At 34.1% G+C, this 18,467-nt stretch overlaps 1 protein-coding gene across 1 annotated transcript; it reads right to left on the reverse strand.

Moving 5' to 3' along the window:
* Nucleotides 1–11,629: 11,629 nt before the first annotated feature.
* LOC139426556 (uncharacterized) lies at nt 11,630–16,870 on the reverse strand. The gene has a single exon (XM_071185828.2). It carries the CDS (start codon nt 16,868–16,870, stop codon nt 11,630–11,632), a length of 5,241 nt encoding a protein of 1,746 aa, XP_071041929.2.
* Between the last annotated feature and the right edge of the window lie 1,597 nt (nt 16,871–18,467).

Below are 18,467 nucleotides of genomic sequence, written 5' to 3' on the forward strand. Positions count from 1 at the left end.
TATATTTTTGTAAGATATTTTGACACATTTTTTCTTCAATTCTGAGAAACTCTTTTCTGCAGTGTAGCTAATTTATTTAATATATTAATTTATTTAATATATTAATTTATTTAATATATTAATTTATTTAATGGATGTAATTTTCTTTATAGCACATTTAATTGTTATTATTATATTAAAGTATAGTATTAAAGTAAGATATGGAATTGGATAGGATCCCATAACATTTTTTCATGTAGTGCCATAATAAATCAATTGCTTCAGTGTAAAGGCTTTTTAGGCTGTATAAGTTTTAAGCATTTGTATCTTATTTTCATTTTCCAGCGTAATAAAGTGTTTTTTTTTTTTTTTAATAAAACTTATTTAGTGTGAATCGATGCGATTTTGGCTTATAAATAAAGAACTCTGTGAAAAAAGTTATTTTCATAAAATATTCCGTACAAAATTTTAAATGCTTCTTTTTATGATAGTTATTTTTTCTGTTAGAATTTCTCAAACTTTTATTAATTTTAACTTTCAGTCTTAATTTTTTCGATACTGTTTAAAGAAGTATCGTGCGTAGATGACGACACTACTAGTGTTTTTAAATCAACTGCAGTATTATGCTTTTTTGTAAAGATTTTTAAAATATGAATTCAGTTATGTAACATTCATTATGTACGAAAAAAAAAACAGAGAACAAGTAGAAATCTACTTGTTCTCTTTTTTTCTAAGAATTCTTCTAAAATTCTTTTTTTCTTCTAAAATATAAAATTACGAAATGGATAAAATATGCAAATAAGAGAGTTAGACTTCCTCATGTATATATATATATATATATATATATATATATATATATATATATATATATATATATATATATATATATATATATATATATATATATATATATATATATATATATATATATATATATATATATATATATATATATATAGATAGATAGATAGATAGATAGATAGATAGATAGATAGATAGATAGATAGATAGATACCGAAGAGCCATTACATTATGACCACCCTCCATCTATAACAATGGGCTCGCCCAGGTTTTCATGTTCTCTCGCTGACGTCTGTAAGCTACTTGAACATAGTCGCAGACCAGTTTCACCCATTCATGGCAACAGTTTTTTCTGCGGGGGATGGTGTTTACCAACAGAATAATGCACCATGTCATTAGAGTCGAATCGTCGAGGAGAATTCCAATGACTTTCAAGTCATGTCTTGGCCCCCAAATTCACCTGACCTTAACCCAATAGAGCATTTGTGGTCCTACTTGGAAAACCAAATTCGTGCTGCCACGCTACCCCCTCTCAATGTGAGGGAATTGCAGGACCAGTTGGTGAGCGCTACCACATACCTCAGACTACCTATCAGCACCTTGTGGAATCAATACCACGGCGGGTGCTAGCAGTTTTGAGGGCTAAAGGTGGTCATAATGTAATGGCTTTTCGGTGTTTATATATATATATAGTCTATTTCTCTATCTCTCCTTTTCGCATATTTTATTCATTTGGCTAAGTTTGTATTTTTAAAAATTATTTGGATTGGAGATCCATATTGCTGTGTTTCAGGAAATAGGATTTGTTCTCTGATATGCAATGAAGACTGATATTAAAGTCTTCCTAAATATTTAATAATCCATTTTTATGATCTCAAATAAATTAACGAATATTATTTAATATACGTTTTTTTTCTTCATATAAAAAATAATTAATATTTTAAATTAACAAACGTATAGATGATAGAGTAAAAATGTTAAATTCATACGTTTTTCCCAGAAGGATTTAAAATATAATACATTACGCAATTTATGATAATTTATATGATGCTCTTGGTTAATATAATTAGCGTTTTAAGCAGTGCTAAATACATTTTAAATTATGTTTTCAGTTTAAGTAAATAACATCATTTATAATAAGTATAAGAATATATCATTATTAATAATAAGTTTAAGCAAATAGTAAATTATATAACATATTGAAATCGTTTTCTAGCATTCGCTTAAAATTTTTTTAGCTTTAAAGTGTATAAAAGCAAGATCCTCTTAGTTAAATATTGTTTCCAAAACATTACTTTAAAAGTAGGAGATATTAAAAAAAATTAACATATTTCTAACATAAAATGAGAACTTTTTCACGGTCTAATTAGTTTGCAGTCTCAGAGCGTGGGCGTAATTACGGTAGGTGACAATTAAGGACAAAAGCTACTTGTGGGGAAGCCACTAGCTTAATTATGGCTTTAACTATAATTTTAATTTTTAAAACTCTTCATTTTAGTTACACTGTTAAAATTTTTATTCTAAAATCATGGTAAGACAAAGCAAAGATCTATCGGATTAACCGTGAAGCTTACGGCAAAGAGTATTTTTTTAGCTTTACGGTTTCTGAAAACGGTAAAAAAAGGAATTTCACTGGATATGGAGCTAAACTTTTATCAAATTAACCTTGGAATTGTGGTCCTATCAGTTTTTCTGGATCTTTCATCTACCGTAAGAAATTGGAAATATTAGACTTATTTTTCTGTTATTTTGTCACTTTGACGAAATGTTCGCACGAGGCATATGCCAGAAAACGTTTTCGTCAAAAATAATCCATTTTTACAGTGTATAAAACCATGTTTGTTTGCTAATTTTACCAAAATCTTTACCAAAGCGCTGCGGAAAAAATTACTGATTATATTGCTGTTCCGATAGAGCAAGAAATGCGTAAAATTTTACCATAATTTGGTAGTTTTGACCATGTTTTTTTTTCTCAGAGCATTAATTAAATAATAAAACTGTTTAATCCTTCCGTATTGTAAGAGTTACATTAAATACCGGTACAAAAATATAGTTCCAGTATTTAACCATTTCTTTAGCACAAACTAAAAATGTACGATAAACAACAAAAAAAAGCAAAATTAATTACTACGTTATTTTGCAGAAAGAAAACTTTTCTAGTTCATTAAGAACTTTTTGCCTATCCTTCTAGCCAATACTTATTATTCATTCAACTCTTTCTTTTAAACTAAGTTCCAATCAAACTCGGTTGTAGCATAAGTTTGATTAAAAGAACAGAATTTTTTCTTTAGTAGTTTGTCAAAATTAGTTCCAGAACAATTTTTAACAATATATTTATCCTTAATAACTCCTAATGAACGTAACAATTTTCATGTCTTTTTTTGAAATTTTTGTGAACAAAACATGTTTGATATCTGAAAATTTTAAGATCGTACATGTTATTACGAAAATTTTAAGATCGATAAATAAAATATCGGAAAAGTATCATTACTGTTTTGTAAATGCTTCGACCTTTAAGAAAATATTTACTTCACGTTTAATATATTTATCTCATTTGATAATATTTATTTACCTAATTGCATTCAATTTAATGCGATGGATGGAAATGTATAGTTACGTGATTTTAACTTCTGAAATACTGTTACTGATTTTACTAAAGATTATTACAAAAAATTTAAATCTTTCGTTATACATAAAATATTAATTGAAATTAATAAAGGAATTTTTTGTAATTTTAATTAGCATTTATTACACGGAGAAAAATTATGATGAATTTTACCTTGTTTCTGCCTCTATGGAAAAACCAAAATGCTTGGTAAGGATTTTTTTGAAGGAAATTTTGAGGAAATTTTGGTAAGGATTTTGATAAAATGAACAATAACATATAGTTTACGATTAACGGTTAGTGGGAAATTTTGACAATCGTGATCAAACAACGCAAGAGTGATTCTGCATTCAAATGTTAACATTTTTACCATTTGAATGTCTTAAAAACGATTTAAAAACGGTTGCGGAGGAACGTTTGACAAGATATATGAGTGATTCTACACTTTTAACAATGTTAACTTATAAATGCCTTGAAAACGATTTAAAAACGGTTGGTGACGAAATTTTGACAATAAATATAAGAAACATTTGAGTGATTATAAACTTTTAACAATGTTAGCATTTAAATGCCTTATAAACGATTTAAAAACGGTTGGTGACGAATTTTTGACAATAAATATAAGTGACATTTGAGTGATTATAAACTTTTAACAATGTTAGCATTTAAATGCCTTATAAACGATTTAAAAACAGTTGGTGGGGAATTTTTGACAATAGTAATAAAACATCATAAGAGTGATTCTCCTTTTTTAACAATGTTAATATTTGAATGTCTTAAAAACATTTGGAGAACGGTAGGTGAGGAATTTTTGACATTAGTGATAAAACATCTTACGAGTGATTCTACACCTTTAACAATGTTAACTTAATGAAGCAAATTAATATACTATAATTTAATAGTGTTAAAATTCCTTCTATTTTGTTCTTTAGAAATGTTTGGTGAATTTATAAATTTAATATCTCACGCACTTTTTAAGAAAAAAACGCTTTAATATCAATAACAGAGTAATCTAAGAGATTTAAATAAATCAAAATGTATCCAAAAAATTAGTCCAAGCAAATGTAACTAAGTTTCTATCGCTAAGCAGATACTATCCGTTGCTTAGGAAACGAATTGAAATTTATTTCTCGCAGATTTAAGATCGAGAATTCAAATCCACTTGCATTAAAAACGTAACATATTTTGTTACATGAAACATAAAATATAGTTTTGGAAAAAGACTGAAATCAAAATAAATTGGAATAAAACGTCTCAAATAAAGAAGAATTTAATGTAGGAAACGTGGTATCTTTTTGGAGAAAAACATCTTATTACATGCTCTGCAAAATTATGGTCAATAAAATATATTTACTTGCGAGGATAACTTATGTAAAATCGAAAAAGGAAGAAAAATGATTATTGTTTAATTTGGAAAGAGGTTGGATTTTTGAACTGAATTAAATCGTTAGAGTAAAAAATGGTTTAAATTTCCAAAAAAAACAATAAAAAGTTTAATACATTATGAACAATTACCAAAAAATCTGAAAACATATTTTTTTTACAAAATATTTTTCTGCTTTATTTAAAAATTTCTTCTATCCTTCAATCACCATGTTAGTATTTATATATTTCAAAAATACTTAAGCATTTGAAACTTTGGAAGATAAAATGTAGTTTATAAGCAACTAAAATTGCAAAATTTAAGTTTAAGTTTTCATTAACTTTAGGATTATACAGTAGGAACGTTTGCAAACATTACTATTGCTAAGTAAATGCTCGACATACAGCTCTAAAAATATGAAAGTACAGTGCATGAAAAAAAGTATAATGTCAACATTAAATTGAATGAAAATACGCTTTATTTTCATTTCATCGAAATTAAATTTTTATATGTTTGATTTCTATTATAATTTTGTAATAACACTTACAATGCATAAAAAAAAACAAATTTGGCCTAAAAATTTGGATTTTGCATAAATTAACACCAAAAAAAGATGGAAAAAAGTTTAGGGACTTGTTCTAAAGAACTTAAAACTTTCTTCAATAATCAGGAAAATTTCTGCTTTTCCAATCACTTGAATAAGCCTAAATGTCATGGATCCTGAAACCTTATCTTATATCGGAAACTTTTTCTCAAGCTTCTTTGACAGTGAAGACAAGATCCTATTTGCACTCATATTGGGTACAATTTTTCTAAACTTCTTGGGATCAAAATCCTCTTAAATTTACAATGGGATTAAAATTAGGACTCTTCGAGGGCAATTCAAGTAAATTTACAGAATTAACTTCAAACTAGAAGCTAATTCCGACTCTTAGAAACACATTATCCTCTTGAAAAATATAGTCCCCTATGTTATCAGCAGTGCTTCTGGTAACAGACTTTCTCCCAACGTATCAACATATTTCTCTGAATTTACAGGGTGTTTATAAAGTCCCGGACCCGTTTTGATGTTTAATAACTAATAAAATAATAAAGATAGAATAAAATTAATAACAAAAATGGTCAGATAGACTCAAAAAGTTTCATGACCTTTGTCAATGAACTTCCACGTGTGCCCCCTTCGTCACACGGAGAATATCAAGTCGATAGTCAATTTCACACCAGGTAGCGGCAAGCATGTCGGCATCGACAGAGGCTATATCGGTTGTAATTCTGGCTTTTAGGTCATCAATGTTTGACACGACCTTTATAAATCCCCAAAGAAGAAAGTCCAGCGGCGTTATATCAGGTGATCTGGGGAGCAAAGGAATTGGACCTCCTCTCTCAATCCATCTTCCTGGAAAATGGTCATTCAAAAAACTATGAACGATAATACCCCAATCAGGTGGTGCACCATCTTGGTGCAAAAAGACATGAGGCTGAATCTCTTCTAGTAGTGGAAATACGAAGTTTTCCGACATGCCTAAGTATACGACTGATGAAACCGTCTTTTCTGTAAAAAAGAAAGGCCCAATGACTCGGTCGTACATTAGTCCACACCACACATTAACCCTTGGGGAATCCCTTTGAGTCTCACGGTATTCATGGGGGTTTCCAGATTCCCATATGCGCACATTATGGCGATTAACAACGCCAGAAACATGAAACTTTCCGACATGCTAGTCGATAGTCAATTTCACGACTGCTACCAGGCGTGAAATTGACTATCGACTTGATATTCTCCGTGCGACGAAGGGGGCGCACGTGGAAGTTCGTTGACAAGGGTCATGAAACTTTTTGAGTCTATCTAACCATTTATGTTACTAATTTTAATCCATCTTTATTATTTTATGAGTTATTAAATATCGAAATGGGTCTGGGACTTCATAAACACCCTGTATTTTACTGTTGAAAAAGACTATTAGAGTATTTCTTTTGGCCGCAAAACCTCCCCAAACCATCATACCCCATCCTCCTCCATATTGTCGTTTGGGTAACACTTTTTGGTCTTTCGCAGATCATACCAAATATCCTATTTGATTCTTGAGTGGTTCTTTTTTACTCAAAATTACCCCAAACAATTACTAAGCCACCTCCATATTGTCGTTTGGGTAACACTTTTTTGGTCTTTCTCAGATCATACCAAATATCCTATTTGCCTCTTGAGTGGTTCTTTTTGACTCAAAAGTACCCCAAACCATTACTAAGCCTCCTCCATATTGTCGTTTGGGTAACACTTTTTGGTCTATCTCAGATCATACCAAATATCCTATTTGATTCTTGAGTGGCTCTTTTTTACTCAAAAGTACCCCAAACCATTACTAAGCCACCTCCATATTGTCGTTTGGGTAACACTTTTTTGGTCTTTCTCAGATCATACCAAATATCCTATTTGATTCTTGAGTGGTTCTTTTTTACTCAAAAGTACCCCAAACCATTACTAAGCCACCTCCCTATTGTCGTTTGGGTAACACTTTTTTGGTCTTTCTCAGATCATACCAAATATCCTATTTGATTCTTGAGTGGTTCTTTTTTACTCAAAAGTACCCCTAACCATTACTAAGCCACCTCCAGATTGTCGTTTGGGTTACACTTTTTTGGTCTTTCTCAGATCATACCAAATATCCTATTTGATTCTTGAGTGGTTCTTTTTTACTCAAAAGTACCCCTAACCATTACTAAGCCACCTCCATATTGTCGTTTGGGTAACACTTTTTGGTCTTTCGCAGATCATACCAAATATCCTATTTGATTCTTGAGTGGTTCTTTTTTACTCAAAATTACCCCAAACAATTACTAAGCCACCTCCATATTGTCGTTTGGGTAACACTTTTTTGGTCTTTCTCAGATCATACCAAATATCCTATTTGATTCTTTAGTGGTTCTTTTTACTCAAAAGTACCCCTAACCATTACTAAGCCACCTCCATATTGTCGTTTGGGTAACACTTTTTGGTCTTTCGCAGATCATACCAAATATCCTATTTGATTCTTGAGTGGTTCTGTTTTACTCAAAAGTACCCCTAACCATTACTAAGCCACCTCCAGATTGTCGTTTGGGTTACACTTTTTTGGTCTTTCTCAGATCATACCAAATATCCTATTTGATTCTTGAGTGGTTCTTTTTTACTCAAAAGTACCCCAAACCATTACTAAGCCACCTCCATATTGCTGTTTGGGTTACACTTTTTGGTCTTTCTCTGATCATACCAAATATCCTATTTGATTCTTGAGTGGTTCTTTTTTACTCAAAAGTATCCCAAACCATTACAAAGCCACCTCCATATTGTCGTTTGGGTAACACTTTTTTGGTCTTTCTCAGATCATATCAAATATCCTATCTGATTCTTGAGTGGTTCTTTTTTACTCAAAAGTACCCCTAACCATTACTAAGCCACCTCCATATTGTCGTTTGGGTAACACTTTTTGGACTTTCGCAGATCATACCAAATATCCTATTTGATTTTTGAGTGGTTCTTTTTTACTCAAAATTACCCCCAAACAATTACTAAGCCACCTCCATATTGTCGTTTGGGTAACACTTTTTTGGTCTTTCTCAGATCATACCAAATATCCTATTTGATTCTTTAGTGGTTCTTTTTACTCAAAAGTACCCCTAACCATTACTAAGCCACCTCCATATTGTCGTTTGGGTAACACTTTTTGGTCTTTCGCAGATCATACCAAATATCCTATTTGATTCTTGAGTGGTTCTGTTTTACTCCAAAGTACCCCAAACCATTACTCCATATTGTCGTTTGGGTAACACTTTTCGGTCTTTCGCAGATCATACCAAATATCCTATTTGATTCTTGAGTGGTTCTTTTTTACTCAAAAGTACCCCAAACCATTACTAAGCCACCTCCAAATTGTCGTTTGGGTAACACTTTTAGGTACTTCGCAGATCATACCAAATATCCTATTTGATTCTTGAGTGGTTCTTTTTTACTCAAAATTACCCCCAAACAATTACTAAGCCACCTCCATATTGTCGTTTGGGTAACACTTTTTTGGTCTTTCTCAGATCATACCAAATATCCTATTTGATTCTTTAGTGGTTCTTTTTACTCAAAAGTACCCCTAACCATTACTAAGCCACCTCCATATTGTCGTTTGGGTAACACTTTTTGGTCTTTAGCAGATCATACCAAATATCCTATTTGATTCTTGAGTGGTTCTGTTTTACTCCAAAGTACCCCAAACCATTACTCCATATTGTCGTTTGGGTAACACTTTTCGGTCTTTCGCAGATCATACCAAATATCCTATTTGATTCTTGAGTGGTTCTTTTTTACTCAAAAGTACCCCAAACCATTACTAAGCCACCTCCAAATTGTCGTTTGGGTAACACTTTTAGGTACTTCGCAGATCATACCAAATATCCTATTTGATTCTTGAGTGGTTCTTTTTACTCAAAAGTACCCCTAACCATTACTAAGCCACCTCCATATTGTCGTTTGGGTAACACTTTTTGGTCTTTCGCAGATCATACCAAATATCCTATTTGATTCTTGAGTGGTTCTTTTTTACTCAAAAGTACCCCAAACCATTACTCCATATTGTCGTTTGGGTAACACTTTTTGGTCTTTCGCAGATCATACCAAATATCCTATTAGATTCTTGAGTGGTTCTTTTTTACTCAAAAGTGCCCCAAACCATTACTAAGCCACCTCCAAATTGTCGTTTGGGTAACACTTTTAGGTACTTCTCAGATCATACCAAATATCCTATTTGATTCTTGAGTGGTTCTTTTTTACTCAAAAGTACCCCAAACCATTACTAAGCCACCTCCATATTGTCGTTTGGGATACACTTCTTTGGTCTTTCTCAGATCATACCAAATATCCTATTTGATTCTTGAGTGGTTCTTTTTTACTCAAAAGTACCCCAAACCATTACTAAGCCACCTCCATATTGTCGTTTGGGTAACACTTTTTTGGTCTTTCTCAGATCATACCAAATATCCTATTTGATTTTTGAGTGGTTCTTTTTTACTCAAAAGTACCCCTAACCATTACTAAGCCACCTCCATATTGTCGTTTGGGTAACACTTTTTGGTCTTTGGCAGATCATACCAAATATCCTATTTGATTCTTGAGTTGTTCTTTTTTACTCAAAAGTACCCCAAACCATTACTAAGCCACCTCCATATTGTCGTTTGGGTAACACTTTTTGGTATTTCGCAGATCATACCAAATATCCTATTTGATTCTTGAGTGGTTCTTTTTTACTCAAAATTACCCCAAACAATTACTAAGCCACCCCCATATTGTCGTTTGGGTAACACTTTTTTGGTTTGTCTCAGATCATACCAAATATCCTATTTGATTCTTGAGTGGTTCTTTTTACTCAAAAGTACCCCTAACCATTACTAAGCCGCCTCCATATTGTCGTTTGGGTAACACTTTTTGTTCTTTCGCAGATCATACCAAATATCCTATTTGATTCTTGAGTGGGTCTGTTTTACTCAAAAGTACCCCAAACCATTACTCCATATTGTCGTTTGGGTAACACTTTTTGGTCTTTCGCAGATCATACCAAATATCCTATTTGATTCTTGAGTGGTTCTTTTTACTCAAAAGTACCCCTAACCATTACTAAGCCACCTCCATATTTTCGTTTGGGTAACACTTTTTGGTCTTTCGCAGATCATACCAAATAATCCATTTGATTCTTGAGTGGTTCTTTTTTACTCAAAAGTACCCCAAACCATTACTCCATATTGTCGTTTGGGTAACACTTTTTGGTCTTTCGCAGATCATACCAAATATCCTATTTGATTCTTGAGTGGTTCTTTTTTACTCAAAAGTGCCCCAAGCCATTACTAAGCCACCTCCAAATTGTCGTTTGGGTAACACTTTTAGATACTTCTCAGATCATACCAAATATCCTATTTGATTCTTGGGTGGTTCTTTTTTACTCAAAAGTACCCCAAACCATTACTAAGCCACCTCCATATTGTCGTTTGGGATACACTTTTTTGGTCTTTCTCAGATCATACCAAATATCCTATTTGATTCTTGAGTGGTTCTTTTTTACTCAAAAGTGCCCCAAACCATTACTAAGCCACCTCCAAATTGTCGTTTGGGTAACACTTTTAGATACTTCTCAGATCATACCAAATATCCTATTTGATTCTTGAGTGGTTCTTTTTTACTCAAAAGTACCCCAAACCATTACTAAGCCACCTCCATATTGTCGTTTGGGATACACTTTTTTGGTCTTTCTCAGATCATACCAAATATCTTATTTGATTCTTGAGAGGATCTTTTTTACTCAAAAGTACCCCTAACCATTACTAAGCCACGTCCATATTGTCGTTTGGGTTAACTTTTTTGGTCTTTCTCAGATCATACCAAATATCCTATTTGATTCTTGAGTGGTTCTTTTTACTCAAAAGTACCCCAAACCATTACTAAGCCACCTCCATATTGTCGTTTGGGTTACACTTTTTGGGTCTTTCTCAAATCATACCAAATATCCTATTTGATTCTTGAGTGGTTCTTTTTTACTCAAAAGTACCCCAAACCATTACTAAGCCACCTCCATATTGTCGTTTGGGTAACACTTTTTTGGTCTTTCTCAGATCATACCAAATATCCTATTTGATTCTTGAGTGGTTCTTTTTTACTCAAAAGTACCCCTAACGATTACTATGCCACCTCTGTGTTGGTTGTAAACGTAAATGTTTCTAATTACAATCAACACTAAAACAAGTATCTCATAGAACAAACTCTTTTACTATCACAAAAGTACACAAAGAATATATACATGTTGCCAACAAAAGAATAATGTAAGAAATAATATAATAAATAATATAATAAATAATCACCGCATCTGCGTTCACGCAGTTGCGTCTGGAACATCCTCCCCACCCTGATCAACCTCAAGAGGAATGATCAGTTGAACAGGTCGGGAGATTTCCTTGCCCTCAGAACGTAAAGTACAAGTCCGGACTTTTCCATCGCGTCCTTTAATTAGTCCGGTTACCAATCCTCTTTTCCACGTATGTCGTGGTCTTACATCTTCGTGAAGTAGTACTATGTCTCCAACACGAACATGAGAGGATTTTTGAATGTTGCGTACTTGGTGGAAAGATCTTAATTGCAATAGATAGTCCTTAGACCATTTCTTCCAAAATGCGTCTAATAAATCCTGTTGTTGCCTGTACAATTTTGTCAGATTTCTACTTGATGCTGCAGGCTGTGACGGTATGGTTGTAAGTCTTTTACCGGTAAGAAAATGGGATGGTGTTAATGATTCTTCAGGATCATCATTTCCTTGTTCATAAACTAACGGTCGACTATTTAATGCGGCTTCAACACCAACTAATGCTGTAGAAAGACCTTCTTCATCTAACAAGGTTCGACCTAGGGATTTTCGCAAACATCTTTTTGTTAGTCCGATCAAACGTTCCCACCATCCTCCCCACCAAGCCGCTCGTGCAACAATGAATTTCCACTTAATTCCAGTCTGGGCATAATATTGCTGAACTTTTGATGATGTTAAGTTGTTCCATAAAAGGGATAGCTCTTTATTAGCGGCATGGAAGGTAGTGGCGTTATCAGTGTATATTGTATGAGGAACTCCTCTTCTGCCTACAAATCTTTTTAGGGCCATGAGAAATTTGTCAGTAGTGAGGTCAGAGACTAGTTCAATATGTACAGCACGAGTAGTTGAGCAAGTGAAAAGTGCGATATAGGCTGTATTTAAAGGTTTCAAGTTACGAACATAAAGTGGGCCAGCGAAGTCTATGCCAATAGTAGTAAATGGAAGGCAAGGTGTAATTCTGTCCCTTGGTAAAGGAGCTTCGATTTGTTGACTTCTAGATGCCTGTGAGAGTTTACAAGGTAGACATTTATAGAGCACTCGTTTAATGGCTTCGCGTCCTCGTATTATCCAGAAGTTGGAACGAATCTCTGAAAGTACTATTTGAACACCTAAGTGATGAAGCTTCACGTGTGTGTAGTATATGAAAAGATGTACAAAAGGATGAGATCCATCAAGAAGCAAAGGGTGTTTTTGCTCATTTTTGAGCGATGCGAACTGTAATCTACCTCCTAATCGTATGAGATTTTCTTGAAGAAACGGGTTAAAACGGCTCATTTTTGAAGATTTTGGCAAAGGGGAATTATTTTGTAAAGCGTGAAGCTCTGCTGGAAAGCATTGCTTTTGCACTGTAAGAATCCAATAGTTTTTTGCTGTGTTAAGCTCATCACATGTGAGATCAATAGAAATGCGCTGCTTGGATCGACAGTTATACAAGAAACGAAATATCCATGCTGTAACTCTAAGAAGTTTCATATATGAACTGAAGCGCGATATATCAATAAGAGGTTGGTAAGAAGCTATCAATAAAGATTGAGAAGCTGGTTTACGTAGTTCAGCATGAATATCTGGATTAGCGTAACTCAGTTGTTTTGAAGGCCAAAACTTTGATGATTGGGTTAGCCAGGTAGGTCCTAGCCACCAAAGATCCAAGGATTCAAGCTGTGTTGGTGCAACACCATGAGACAAGTGGTCGGCAGGATTTTCATTGCCAGGGCAATGCCGCCATTGTGTTGGATTTGTGTAATTGAGAATTTCGTTTGTTCGGTTACAGACAAAAGTTTTCCAACGATTTGGATCACCTTGTATCCAATTTAAGGCAACTGTTGAGTCACTCCAAAGTGTCGCTGTGTTCCTATCCAGTTTAGTTTCTGTACAAAAATAATGGAGTAATCGTGCACCCAATAATGCGGCTAACAGCTCTAAGCGGGGAAGTGTTATTCTTTTCAGAGGAGAAAGTCTATTACGACTGCAAACCATTCGAACATGAAATTTAGTATCTTCTGTGAATCGTACATATAACACTGTTCCGTAAGCTCGTTCCGAAGCATCGCAGAAAACGTGAATGGTAACATCAGCAGAAGATATTCCAATCCATCTGGGGATTCGAATGTTGTTTAAATGTGGTAAGTCTGTAATCCATTTTGAAAACCTTGATGCGATAGATGGGGGTAAAAGTTCGTCCCATTCAATACCGCATAGCCATGTATCTTGAAAGAGAATTTTTCCTATTACAGTAGATGGTGAGAAAATTCCCAAGGGATCAAAAATCTTTGAAATTGTTTTCAGAAGTAAGCGTTTAGTGACCGGTTCCTTAAATAAATCGTGGTCATGCTCCTCAATATTTTGATGAAACGAATCTTCTTCTGTATCCCAATGAACACCTAAGACTTCAGTCTTACTTTTAAACTTTATTTTTTCTTTCTTCCATTCGTTTTTCAAAACTTGTGAGTTGGTACTCCATTTCGCTAAGGGAAGGCTTATAAGACTCGTGAGTTCTTGCATTTCGTGAAATAGGGTCTTCGCTTCGATTTCTGAATCAACTCCCACAACGAAATCATCCATGAAAATATTGCCTTTTAGATGCTTAGCTGCTGTGGGATAAATGTTGGAGTACATGCAGCATAATTCGTCAAGTGTAGCTGAAAGAAGGAATGGGCTGCTGGTTAATCCAAAGGGCAAACGTGTAAATTGATAGACCACAATTTCATTCTCTAGCTGCAAATGTTCATCATTATTTTTCCTGGTTTTGAACCATAGAAACTTAGTAGCACATCTGTCTTTTTCCCACAAGGTTAATTGTAAAAAAGCCTGACTTCCATCACAAATAATTGCTTGTTTGTGAAGACGAAATCGTAATAAAGTGGCTAAAATTTCTGGAAGTAAGTTGGGACCTTGTTCTAAAACATCGTTTAATGATGGATGACCTGGTGTGTGAGAAGAGGCGTCAAACACTATTCGTCCCTTAATTTCTGCGTGTTTCTCTTTAATGACTAGATGATGGGGTATGTAATAGCTTTTTTCTTCCTTAACATGATTTTCCGGCGCTATTTCAACTTGCCTTTTGTCTATGTAATCTTCCATGAGTGTAACATACATTTCCTTTAAGCTAGGATCTGTTTGGAGCTTCTTGCGCAATGTATTGAAGCGTTTTGATGCTACGTGATAGTTATTTGAAGAAAGAGTAACGTCTTTCTTCCAAGGTAATCTAACAACACGACGATTTTCTAGGACTTCATAAGAGCTTCGAAAGTCTTCCAATATTTCAGAATTGCGAATGGACATTTCTCTGTCTTGCATGGCTTTAATACCTAAAGTATCTAAGTCCCAGAATTTCCTAACTTGATCATCCAAAATATATGGTGATGTGATGCTGATATTATGAACTGACGATAAAGAAGCGACAGATGTATGAGATCTGGATCCAGACAAAATCCAGCCAAAGATTGATGGAATGAGCACAATTGTTTCCGAAAGTCTGAAAGGAATCTCAGAATTCACCACCGTCCAATAAAAATCTGCGCCAATCAAAACTTCAATAGGCATGTCTTGCAGAGTGTCATTCGGGTCAGCAAGCTTAAATTTTTTCTTGTTAGCCATAGAAGCAATCTCTAATGGAACTGATGGATGAACTGCATATCTATTAGGACTTTCAAATGCATGTAGATAAATTTCTGACTGATTCCAAATACTTGATAGTTTAAATCTTACTTTTCGTCTCGATTGAGCCTGATTTAATGATGATTCGAATGCATGAATTTCAAGTGAATCAGAGCTAATAACATCTAATTTTAGGTAGTCTACAAGATGTGAATGAATGAAACTGGTTTGACTACCACAATCTAAAATGCATCTTGTAAGCTTAGTAATGCCAGTTGGGCCAGTTATATATACTCGAGCAGTCTGTAAATGAGTAAAATTAGGTGTACGAGTATCTATGTTATTTGTAGAAATAGAGTGGCTAGGTTGATTTGAACTGTTATTTTTACAAATAGAGACATGGTGCTTCTTTTTGCATCTTATGCAGAACGCTTTATCTTTGCGAAGGCAATTTTTTATACTATGGCCACGATTAGTACACAGGAAGCATCTACCAGAGGTTTTTAATTTTTGGATTCGAGTATCAATATCAGTTATGTTCGTGCAATCTTGCGGCCAGTGACCGTTAATTTCACAGAAGGGGCAAAATGGAGATGGTTTTTTAATCTGGTTAATCTTTTTAGAATTCACATGCAAGGCTTCTGTAGATGTTTTAAATGTGTAATCAAAGCTTTGCTCACCTCGAATTTTTAGTGTTGTGAGAGCACCTTCTACTTCTGCAGATAAATATTGCACTAGTTTATTCATATCACCTTCAGATATTTTCTCTCTTTTTGCGTAAATGATCCATCGGCGACAAATATCATCCGGAAAGGCACGTAAAATTTTTGGAGCTAAAACGCGCCCGTAAGCGTTGATATCCTCTCCTAAAGCCGTTAAAGCGTTTAGTCGTCTGTTGCATTCTATAAATACTTCATTCAATGCAATAGGAGTGGGATTACGTATTGGCGAAATATTTTCCAAAAAGTCTAAATGGGCTTGAATTACTCTGTTTTTGTCGCCATATCGGTTTTGAAGAAGAGCTTTTGTAGTTTCATATGTGCTGGCACTAACACTGATTCCGTCGACTAACCGTCTTGGTTCATCTTCTAAATATCCTCGCAAAAACACATGTTTATCAATTAATGATAAACTATTATTATCGTCAATAGAAGATTTAAATTGTTCCCAGAAACACTGCCATTGTTCAATATCACCTCGAAAAGTATCGAGTTTAATAGTAGGAAGTTTCACTGTGTGAGAGTGAGAAACGGGTAATTGCATAACGGGTACTTGTGTAACAGGTATTTGAGAAACGGTTACTTCTGGAGATTGGAACGTATTAGATTTAAAATTATTTCTACAACCACATTTTTTAGCTTTAAAGATAGCGAGCTCGGCATTATCCACGTATTCTTCACATTGAATAATATCATTGTCATAATCACCATCTGTTAATAAACTATGAATGTCGTTATCCAATTTCTTCATTTCTAACAAGCAATCGGAAAGCCGATGACTAATATATTCGACATTTTCATTTAAAGTGTCAGAGGTTGCAGAAAGATCAGAATTTAATTGCGTAATAAATCGAGCAACATTACCTCGCACTGTTCTTCTTTTTCTTTTCAAAAGTGCCAGACTATCGCCAAGTTCTTTATCGTTTGGTTTCTCCATCATTGAGTAGTACTGATGTTTGAAGTTTCGTTAGTTTTTAAAAGAGTGACTGCGTAAATTATTCATCTGATTCGTATTTAATTTTAAACCGAGTTGTTTCGGCACCAAAATGTGTTGGTTGTAAACGTAAATGTTTCTATTTACAATCAACACTAAAACAAGTATCTCATAGAACAAACTCTTTTACTATCACAAAAGTACACAAAGAATATATACATGTTGCCAACAAAAGAATAATGTAAGAAATAATATAATAAATAATATAATAAATAATCACCGCATCTGCGTTCACGCAGTTGCGTCTGGAACAACCTCCATATTGTCGTTTGGGTAACACTTTTTGGTCTTTCGCAGATCATACCAAATATCCTATTTGATTCTTGAGTGGTTCTGTCTTACTCCAAAGTACCCCAAACCATTACTAAGCCACCTCCATATTGTCGTTTGGGTTACGCTTTTTGGGTCTTTCTCAGATCATACCAAATATCCTATTTGATTCTTGAGTGGTTCTTTTTTACTCAAAAGTACCCCAAACCATTACTAAGCCACCTCCATATTGTCGTTTGGGATACACTTTTTTGGTCTTTCTCAGATCATACCAAATATCTTATTTGATTCTTGAGTGGTTCTTTTTTACTCAAAAGTACCCCTAACCATTACTAAGCCACCTCCATATTGTCGTTTGGGTTAACTTTTTTGGTCTTTCTCAGATCATACCAAATATCCTATTTGATTCTTGAGTGGTTCTTTTTACTCAAAAGTACCCCAAACCATTACTAAGCCACCTCCATATTGTCGTTTGGGTTACACTTTTTGGGTCTTTCTCAAATCATACCAAATATCCTATTTGATTCTTGAGTGGTTCTTTTTTACTCAAAAGTACCCCAAACCATTACTAAGCCACCTCCATATTGTCGTTTGGGTAACACTTTTTTGGTCTTTCTCAGATCATACCAAATATCCTATTTGATTCTTGAGTGGTTCTTTTTTACTCAAAAGTACCCCTAACCATTACTAAGCCACCTCCATATTGTCGTTTCGGTTACGCTTTTTGGGTCTTTCTCAGATCATACCAAATATCCTATTTGATTCTTGAGTGGTTCTTTTTTACTCAAAAGTACCCCTAACCATTACTAAGCCACCTCCATATTGTCGTTTGGGTAACACTTTTTTGGTCTTTCTCAGATCATACCAGATATCCTATTTGATTCTTGAGTGGTTCTTTTTTACTCAAAAGTACCCCTAACGATTACTATGCCACCTCCATATTGTCGTTTGGGTAACACTTTTTGGTCTTTCGCAGATCATACCAAATATCCTATTTGATTCTTGAGTGGTTCTGTTTTACTCCAAAGTACCCCAAACCATTACTAAGCCACCTCCATATTGTCGTTTGGGTTACGCTTTTTGGGTCTTTCTCAGATCATACCAAATATCCTATTTGATTCTTGAGTGGTTCTTTTTTACTCAAAAGTACCCCAAACCATTACTAAGCCACCTCCATATTGTCGTTTGGGTAACACTTTTTGGTCTTTCGCAGATCATACCAAATATCCTATTTGATTCTTGAATGGTTCTTTTTTACTCAAAAGTACCC

This window comes from Parasteatoda tepidariorum, chromosome 5, assembly GCF_982258835.1.
Source record: "Parasteatoda tepidariorum strain Cologne lab strain chromosome 5, Ptep-v5.0, whole genome shotgun sequence".
In the NCBI taxonomy this organism is placed as follows: domain Eukaryota; kingdom Metazoa; phylum Arthropoda; class Arachnida; order Araneae; family Theridiidae; genus Parasteatoda; species Parasteatoda tepidariorum.

Excerpts from the sequence above, each read along its gene's own strand:
- LOC139426556 (XM_071185828.2), bottom strand. The coding sequence starts at position 16,870 with ATGGAGAAACCAAACGATAAAGAACTTGGCGATAGTCTGGCACTTTTG.